Source organism: Neophocaena asiaeorientalis, unplaced genomic scaffold, assembly GCF_003031525.2.
Source record: "Neophocaena asiaeorientalis asiaeorientalis breed wild unplaced genomic scaffold, Neophocaena_asiaeorientalis_V1.1 scaffold243, whole genome shotgun sequence".
Taxonomy (NCBI): Eukaryota; Metazoa; Chordata; class Mammalia; order Artiodactyla; family Phocoenidae; genus Neophocaena; species Neophocaena asiaeorientalis.
The window spans coordinates 469,376-477,904 of record NW_020173113.1 but is presented as its reverse complement, the minus strand read 5'-3'; the positions used below and the strand labels follow the sequence as shown (position 1 = coordinate 477,904).

The 8,529-nt window shown below is 39.4% G+C and overlaps 1 protein-coding gene across 5 annotated transcripts in view; it reads right to left on the bottom strand.

Moving 5' to 3' along the window:
- The window catches only part of SLC9A7 (solute carrier family 9 member A7), a 141,277-nt gene that overhangs the window by 16,449 nt on the left and 116,299 nt on the right, over positions 1-8,529 (bottom strand). For all 5 annotated transcript variants that reach the window (XM_024743532.1, XM_024743533.1, XM_024743534.1 and 2 more), the window contains one exon: positions 5,547-5,629. In XM_024743532.1, coding sequence (XP_024599300.1) covers positions 5,547-5,629 — 83 coding nt within the window. The remainder of the gene's footprint in view (positions 1-5,546; positions 5,630-8,529) is intronic.

The window sequence follows — 8,529 nt, the reverse complement described above, 5'->3', positions numbered from 1 at the left end:
CCTGCATTGGCAGGCGGACTCGCAACCACTGCGCCACCAGGGAAGCCCTGCTCATTTTTGATTAACAGTTTGGGTATAGAATTCTAAGCTCAGAAAAATCTTTTTCATCCTAGGACTTTCATTTTGTTGATGGTTTCCTTTGCTTTGCAGAAATTTTTTAGTTTGATGTAAAAAATTTTACACGTGTTTATTTTTGCTTTTGTTGCCTGCGCTTTTGGTGTCAAACACAACAACAACAACAAAAAATCAGGGCCAAGACCAATGTCAAGGAGCTTTTCCCCTCTGTTTTCATCTAGGAGTTTTATGGTTTCAGGTCTTACATTTAAGTTTTTAATCCATTTTGAGATGATTTTTATGAGCGGTATAAGATGAGGTCCAGTTTCATTCTTTTGCATGTGGCTGTCCAGTTTTCCTAACACCATTTATTACAGAGACTTCCCTTTCCCCATTGTGTTTCCTTGGCATGTTGGTCTTGACTCTATATGCAAGGGTTTATTTCTGGACTTTTATTCTGTTCCTTTGATCTGTGTGTCCGTTTTTATGCCAATGCCATACTTTTTTGATTACGGTACCTTTGTAATATAATTTGAAATCAGGAAGTGTGATGCCTCCACCTCTGTTCTTTTCCCTCAAGATGGCTTTAGCTATTTAGGTTCTTTCGTGGTTCCATACAAATTTTAGGATGGTTTTTCTTTTTCTGTGAATAATACCATCGGAGTTTTAGTAGAGATTGTACTGATCCCGTAGGTCGCTTTCGGCAGTGTGGACATGTTAACAATGTTAATTCTTCCAATCCATGAACACAGGTATCTTTCCGTTTACTTGTTTCTTCTTTAATTTCTTTTGTCAATGTTCTTTAATTTTCAGTATATAGATCTTCACTCCTTGGTTAAATTTATTCCTAAGTATTTTATTCTTTTTTTTTTTTGCGGTACACGGGCCTCTCACTGCTGTGGTCTCTCCCGTTGCAGAGCACAGGCTCCGGACGCACAGGCTCAGCAGCCATGGCTCACGGGCCCAGCTGCTCCGCGGCATGTGGGATTTTCCCGGATCAGGGCACGAACCCGTGTCCCCTGCATCGGCAGGCGGACTCTCAACCACTGCGCCACCAGGGAAGCCCTATTTTATTGTTTTTGATGCTACTGTAATGGATTTGTTTTCTTAATTTCTTTTTTGGATAGTTCATTGTTAGTATATAGAAATGCAACTGATTTTTGTATGCTGATATTATCTCCTGTAACTTTAGTGATTTAGTTTAAAAGCTTCAAGCAATTTCTTGGTAGAATCTTTAGGGTTTTCTATATGTGAGATCATGTCATCTGCAGAGACAATTTTACTTCTACCTTTCTGATTTGTATGTCTTTTATTTCTTTTTCTTGCCTAACTGCTCTGGTTAGGATTTCCAGTACTGTGTTGAATAGACGTGGCAGGAGTGTACACCCTTGCCTTGCTCCAGATCTGACAGGAAAAGCTTTCAGCTTTTCACCATTGAGTATCATGTTAGCTGTGGGTTTGTCATATGTAGCATTTATTATGTTGAGGTACATTCCATCTATACCTAATTTGTTGAGAGTTTTTATCATAAGAGAATGCTGGATTTTGTCAAATGCTTTTTCTGCATCTATTGAGACGATCACGTGATTTTTATTTTGTTACTGTGGTGTTCACATTGATTATGTGGCATCCCCCAGGGATAAACCCCACTTGATTACGATGTCTGATCCTTTTAATGTGCTATAGAATTCAGATTTTTAGTATTTTGTTGAAGATTTTTACATCTATGTTCACCAGGGATACTGGCTTGTAATTTTCTTTTCTTGTAGTGTCCTTGGTGGGCTTTAATATCAGGGCCATGCTGGCCTCAAAAAATGAATTTGGGAATATTCCCCCATCTTCAATTTTTTGGAAGAGTTTAAGAAGGGTTAATTCTTTTTTTGGCTGCACTGCATGGCTTGTGGGATCTTAGTTCCCCCACCAGGGATTGAACCTGGGCCCTCGGCAGTGAGAGCCCAGAGTCCTAACCACTGGACCTCCAGGGAATTCCCGGATTAATTCTTCTTTAAATCGTTGGTAGAATTCACCAGTGAAGCCATATAGTCCTGGGCTTTTCTTTGCTGTGAGGTTTTTAATTACTAATTCAATGTCCTTGCTTGTATTGGTCTGTTCAGATTTTCTATTTCTTCATGATCCAGTCTTTGTAAGTTGCATGTTTCTAGGAATTTATCCATTTCTTTTAGGGTATACGATTTTTGGTGAATAATTGTTCACAGTAGTCTCTTATGAGCCTATATATTTCTGTGGTATTAGTTGTAATGTCTCCTCTTTCATTTGATGTTATTTATTTGAGTCTTCTCTTTTTCTTAGTCTAACTAAACACTTATCAATTTTGTTCATCTTTTCAAAAAACCAACTCTTAGTTTCGTTGATCTTTTCTATTGTTTTCTGAGTCTCTATTTTATTTATTTCTGCTCTGGCCTTTGTTATTTCCTTCCTTCTACTAATTTTGGGCTTTGTTCTTCTTTTTCTAGTTCCTTGAGGAGTAAAGTTAGGTTGTTTGAGATTTTTCTTTTTTCTTAATGTATCACTTAATGTAACACTTATCACTATGAGCTTCCCTCTCAAAACTGCTTTTGTTGCATCCCATAAGTTTTCCTGTGTTGTGTTTCCATTTTCATTAGTCTCAAGATAATTTTAAAATTTCTCTTCTGATTTCTCCATTGACCCATTGATTGTTTAGGAGTGTGTTGTTTAATGTCCACATATTTGTGAACTTTCCAGTTTTTCTCCAGTTACTGATTTCTAGTTTCATACTATTGTGGTCGGAAAAGATACTTGGTATGATTTCAATTTTCATAAATTTGCTAAGACTTGTTTTGTGACCCAACATATGATCTATCCTGGAGAATGTTCCATGTGCACTTGAGGAGAATGTGTATTCTGTTGTTGGATGGAATATTCTGCATATGCCTAAATGTCATTTAGTCTAAAATGTAGTTCAAGCCCAATGTTTCCTTATTCATTTACTGTCCAAATGATCTATCACTTGAGCATTTTGTCACTCTCCTGTGAACTCTCTCCAATTTTCTCTACATCCTTTCCAAGCCCAGTGAGTAACATGCATTCTGAATTACAATGTAGACAAAGTTCATATAACTTAAAAAAATCCCTGGGGGGTTCTATTTTAGTTAATAGCAAACAAGGTAATTTGAACCATCTTTTCAACTGAGGCTAACTAGAAAAGCTGGGAAAATAAAACACAACAAAATTTTCTGCTTAATGGCATCAGAAAGCTACTATGGCAGTGAAGAGGGCCAGAGTCTGGAAAAGGAAATCCAAGAGGTGAGCCCTGCACATGGTGAGCCACGTTTTCCCTAAAAGCACCTGAGAAGCTAAGCAGAGCATCTGGCAGACTCACAAAAACAGAGTGAATCTGACAAAAACTGGAGTCCAGGGTCTTCTGAGGAAGTCTACATAAATACTCTAGGCTCTAGGTTGGAACCCTAGAAGAAAGGGCACACAGAAAACAGACTAACCCTCACAGGAACTGAAGCCCAGATTCATATCACCTTTATTCCTGATTGGATTAAAGTGATCTGGAATTGCTCATTCCCCTAAACTTGCCACTGACCAGATGTAAGGTAAATCACCTCTGAAAGATGAAAGATGATAACCTCATCTAGAGCATCTCAAATTTTCTCTATACTTTTTCATTGCTCATGTCTGTCACTTATTTAAAAAAAAAACAAACACAGATGTACAGAAGGTAAACAATAAAGCTCCTAGAAGATATCATAGGAAATTGGCTTTATGACTTTGGAGTAGACAAAGATTTCTAAAACAGAACACAAACAATAATAACCAGAACAGATAAGATCAAGAAATTGGATTGGACCTTTTGTTCATCAAAATATTCTATCTAAAAGTGAAAAGGCAAGTCACAAGTAGAGAAGATATTTTTTATCACATATAACTAGCAAAATACTAATATCTAGAATACAAAGGAACTCTTAAAATCGGTAATAAAAAGGCCAATGACCCAAGAGAAAAGTGGGCAAGAGACTTGAACAGGCACTTCACAAAGGAACATACCAAAGGGCCAGTAAATATATGGTAAGGTGCTCAACCTCATTAGTCACTAGGTAAATGCAAATTAAAACCACAAAGGGGTATAATCTATAAAAATATTGAATCACTGTGTTGTACACCTGAAACTAATATAATATGTAAATCAACTATACTTCCATTAAAAAAACCCACAATGAAATACCACTATAAATCCACTAGAAGGGCTAAAATTAACAAGACTGGCAATACCAACCGTCAGTGAGGATGTGGAGCAAATGGAACTCTCATACGCTAGAGGTAAGTGTGAAAAGTGGTACCACCATTTTATAAAACTGTTTGACATCATCTTCTAAAGTTGAACCTTTGCATGTCCTATGACTCAGCAATTTCACTCCTGGGTATATTCCCAACAAAAATGTATGTAAACATGCACCAAAGACATGTATAAGAATGTTCATGGCAGTATTTTTCATCGTAGCTCCAAATTAGAAACAATCTACATGTTCATCAACAGGATGATAAATAAATTATGATATAGTCATACAATGAAATACTATACAGCAATGAAAATAGATGAACTAGAGCTACAACATGGATGAATCGCACAAATAATGTCAAGCCAAACAAACCAGATACTAAAATATAAACACTCTATAATCACATTTATACGAAGTTCAGAAACAGGTAATATTATTAAGTGTTGCTAGAAGTCAGGAGAGTGGTTATGTTTGGGGAGGAGAAAGGGGCAGTAATTGGGTTACGGCATGAGGGGAACTGGTAATTTTGTGTTTCGTGACCCGTTTGGTTTTGAGTGTACTTATTTTGCAATAACTCACAGAGCAATTATGATTTATGTACTTTCCTATACGTATTCTTTACGTCAATAAAAAAATTTTAAACACTTTCAAAGTCTCCAAAGACCATATATAAGCTACCTACCCATTTGACCGCTATGTCAACCTAAGAAACCATGAAAGTGTAACTTTTTGGTTTTTAATTTTTCACCTGGGGCCAAGTGAATCTACTAGAACAGAGTCTGCCTTGCATGTGGTCCAGTTAAGGCCAGGATCAGACCTGGCCAGACTCGGTTCAGCCAATAGGAATCATCCTCTCCACACGGATTAACTGGCCAACCTCCACTTCCCTTCCTGACCACAGCATGGTTCAAGTGGAATTTTAACTAATTCACCTACACAGGCATATTTCCCTTGGACACAAAGCTCTGAAGTGCCACGTGAGTCTACCAGGCTGTGGACTGGCTACCCTAATGATGTGCAAACATTCTTCTTGGCCAGAGAGATGCTAGTTATGACTGCCTGTGGTTGAATGATCATTGCATGTGTCCCAAGAGAGGACTGACTACACCTGTAGCAGCAAGCACACATCTTTCCTTGCTCATCAGAAGTCATTCACTGACAACTCAACAAGAGGATTTCATCATTGATGTTGCACAAATACAGGGAATCCTCTTAAAAGGATACTTGTGGTCAAAGCTGTACCACAGCCTGAATAGCCATGCACTCTCCTGCTTTGTCCGGTTTCCTCTGGCAGTATCTGGACCATCCTAGGAACAAACAAGAAGAAAGATACTTAGTTGCAGAAAAGGGATTGAAATAGGGGCAAAAGCTTCCCTTTTAACCATAACCTTTAGAGATTTTGAGCTCAGAGTCAAACATCCTGTATCACCAAAATTTCAAAGATTTATCGGGAGGTAATATTTTAAAAGAAATCAAATAAGTCCAAAAGGCAGACAAATCAATCCCCAAAGAAACAGGCTTGGTTATGTCTGAGAGTAGACCAACTCAATGTAGTACAAAATTTCTTTTGGCATTTTTACTGTAATTTTCCTCAGAGTGCCTTTTAGCAGGTTAATTACCCTAAAGTACCTAGATCCTAACAGGCCAAAATTGATTTATAGAGAAGATTAAAGAAAGCATCTGTAAAACCAACTTTCCAGGTCCCCCACAGCTGGCCTGGGGAAATCACGCTTGGTTGAGTTTCCTGACAAACCAGCCAAGGGCTCTTTGGGGTCCTTACCCAGGCACCTGCATTGTGTTCCAGGCAGTTAGTAACTTGCCCTCCCAGCTTTAGGAAGGGGGGGGGTGGTGGGCAGGGGAAAGGGAGCCAGAATCAGCATCTCTGTTATTGTCTCTGCCCTCAAGTAGTACGTTCCTTTACTACTCCTCTCATGTCTTTCCAACTCAAACATCCCCATCATTTCATTTTCAAAGTAACTGGCACAATCAAACATTCATTTGTGGTTTAGGAAATCTGTTCTGTGTGAGTAGTATAAGCAGCACAATTAATATTAAAAAGTGGACTGATGGCAGCAGTCTGAGGGCAGTGCTGGGGTTCTATGTTGCTGGATGACAAGCTCTGAAAGTACAGGCTGCTTGTGAAGCGCAGCCATTTTTATCATCCTCCTCTTGAATGTTCTAGGGAGAGGCAGCTCTACAAGTAAGGGGCAATCAAGAATAACCAAATAGGGCTTCCCTGGTGGCGCAGTGGTTAAAAAAAGAATAACCAAATAAAAGTTGAGTCAATGATTACAAGTATGTAGTTCCAAATCTCGGTGGGTGTAAATTCTACCTGTAGTAGAGATGCCAAGAATGAGTCAGAAATCTCTGAGAAGGTAAGAAGATACAGACAAGCATAGGGAGGGAAGTTAGCAAGCACTATTTAAATTCCTAATATTTCCAACGGCAAAGATGACTTTTAAAAACAGGGTCCCCCACGGTATTTGAGGAATGTTTAGTGACATATCTGCAAATGGCTTAGTTAAATGGGCCCTTCTGTGGATGAGGAAATAAAAAGGAGAGACCCCAGAGACCAACTTTATTTCACATTTTAATAAATCACATAGGGAAAAGGGGGCACAGAAATGTCTCTATTTGCAGATAACAATCATTCCTTCAGGTAATTAATTGCTAGCCCAATGACAACTCTAGGGAGATTTCAAAATGCCACACGACAGAGTGGAAAAGTGGTAGATGACTTTTTTGAGAGATGACCGTTTTACGAAAAAAATTAAATGCTTCTTTATAAAGTGATAGGCTCCAAGCTCTTGGTTCTAAGTGTCTGTAGAATCTTACTAAAGAAAAAACTAGCAAGATGATAAACATCTTCTGGAAGGATGCTATAAACCATTGGGCATAAGACAAGTTCCCCAAAGTCACTTGTCTGCTCTTCCACTAAAATAACAATAAAAATGGCAAACCCCTATTCTGTCATCCTAACCTCTGCATTATCAAATCACAGTGCATTCTCATCACCTGCAACACTTAAGTTCTTGCCATCTCACCTTAAGGAGGCTACAGGAGACTGACCTATATAAGCCCCAAGAGGGACAATGAAAATGAGTAAAGCAAGGGAAAGGCTTTTTTTTTGAAGGCAAATTAAGAAAAGGTCTTCTCAGGCTACAAAGAGATATGCCTACAGTCCACAGATAAGATAAAGCGACCTTAGAAATGTAAGACACTAAGAGCCAACCCTGAAGGGTTACAAATTCAGGGCAAATAAAAAGTGCAACTCTGTAACGGGGGTGTTAAACAACTTCTTATTCTAAGAGATGGGGCCAGAAGCATGATTATGTACAGGAAGAACTTGGATAAATCCACATATAGAGGCTTTGGGGAAATCGGGGAGGGTCTGTGGAACAGGACTGATTTTTTTAAGCTGACCCAGAAGACAACCAACAACTGCTTCCTAGCATGATTTGGGCGGCTACCATTCACAAGCCAGCCGGCCTTTCCTGCGGGCTCCAAGCAGGGGTCGGTGTGGGTGCAGGTGATCCTACAGTAGGTGGGCCGCCTGCCTGGGCTGCCCAGAGGAAAAGTGGGGACTTGGCTCTCCCACCACACCCTCCTCAAAACCTCCATCCCCACCAGGACAGTTCACACCCCCATGTCTTTAGTTCAGGCTGCTTCTAGAATCCAGAACACCCTTGCATATTCTCACCTTCTTCCACCCACAACACCTACCTGGCTGATCCCTATTCATCTTTCAAGGCTGTGCACAAGGATGGCATCTCTGAGAAATGTTTCAAAGGCAATGGAGTGCTCCAAGAGGCGTAGGTGTAACCATCACAGGCTTTCTCAACAGACTACCTGGGCCCAAGTCCTAGCTCTACTCCTGACTGTGCCTTCGCCCTGCTGTGTGACTCTGGGCAAGTTTAAATTGAGACATAATCGACATATAACATTGCGTATGTTTAAGGTGTACACCAATGTTGGTTTGGTATGTTTATATATTGCAGTTTGATTACCACCGTAGGTTAGCTAATGCCTCTATCCTGTCACATAATTACCATTTCTATTTTGTGGTGAGCACAATTAAGATCTAGTCTCTTAGCAACTTTATAGTTTATAATATAGTATTGTTGACTACATTCACTATGCTGTACATTAGCTCTCCAGAACTTGTTTATCTACTAGTTGCAAGTTTGTACCCTTAAACATCTCCCCA